The sequence below is a fragment of the Sinocyclocheilus grahami genome, unplaced genomic scaffold (assembly GCF_001515645.1).
Source record: "Sinocyclocheilus grahami isolate Dianchi unplaced genomic scaffold, SAMN03320097.WGS_v1.1 scaffold12234.1, whole genome shotgun sequence".
NCBI lineage: Eukaryota > Metazoa > Chordata > Actinopteri > Cypriniformes > Cyprinidae > Sinocyclocheilus > Sinocyclocheilus grahami.
The window spans coordinates 876-1,298 of record NW_015514290.1 but is presented as its reverse complement, the minus strand read 5'-3'; the positions used below and the strand labels follow the sequence as shown (position 1 = coordinate 1,298).

The following is a 423-nucleotide window of genomic DNA, read 5'->3' as shown; positions in this document are numbered from 1 at the left end:
ACAATCAGAGAACTATAACTTTTTATGTTTCTTTAAATTTAATCTCGCAGTACAGTATTCCAGATAACAGGGGATGTAGGTAATTAATTTAGTGCTGCAATATCCATATTATAGATATATAAACATTTCATAAACTAATGTCATTCAGCATTGAGAATAATATATGTTTGCACAGCAGTCTCACCATTCCTAGCTAAGATGATGGCCACATACTGCTGCCTGAGGGTGTTAACTGTGAGCAGCATGGCAGGACTCTGTGTGGTCTGGAAACTCAGTGCCATGTTGTCTCTGGTCTTGCTGTACTGAGAAGGGACAGACAGCACTGCGGCCGACCGGTTCTGTATGACAGAGAATGGCTCCTGAAAAATGTAGGTGACTGACGCTCCTCTTTCAAAGGACATGGACATCTCTGTGGACATAAAA

The 423-nt window shown here is 41.1% G+C and overlaps 1 protein-coding gene across 1 annotated transcript in view; it reads right to left on the bottom strand.

Annotated features, from left to right (window-relative positions):
• LOC107578838 (contactin-associated protein like 5-4-like) overlaps nt 1-407 on the bottom strand; it is a gene marked incomplete at its 3' end in the record, with an annotated part of 5,109 nt that extends 4,702 nt beyond the window's left edge. The window contains exon 1 of the mRNA XM_016264745.1: nt 185-407. Coding sequence (XP_016120231.1) covers nt 185-407 — 223 coding nt within the window. The remainder of the gene's footprint in view (nt 1-184) is intronic.
• Nucleotides 408-423: the final 16 nt, after the last annotated feature.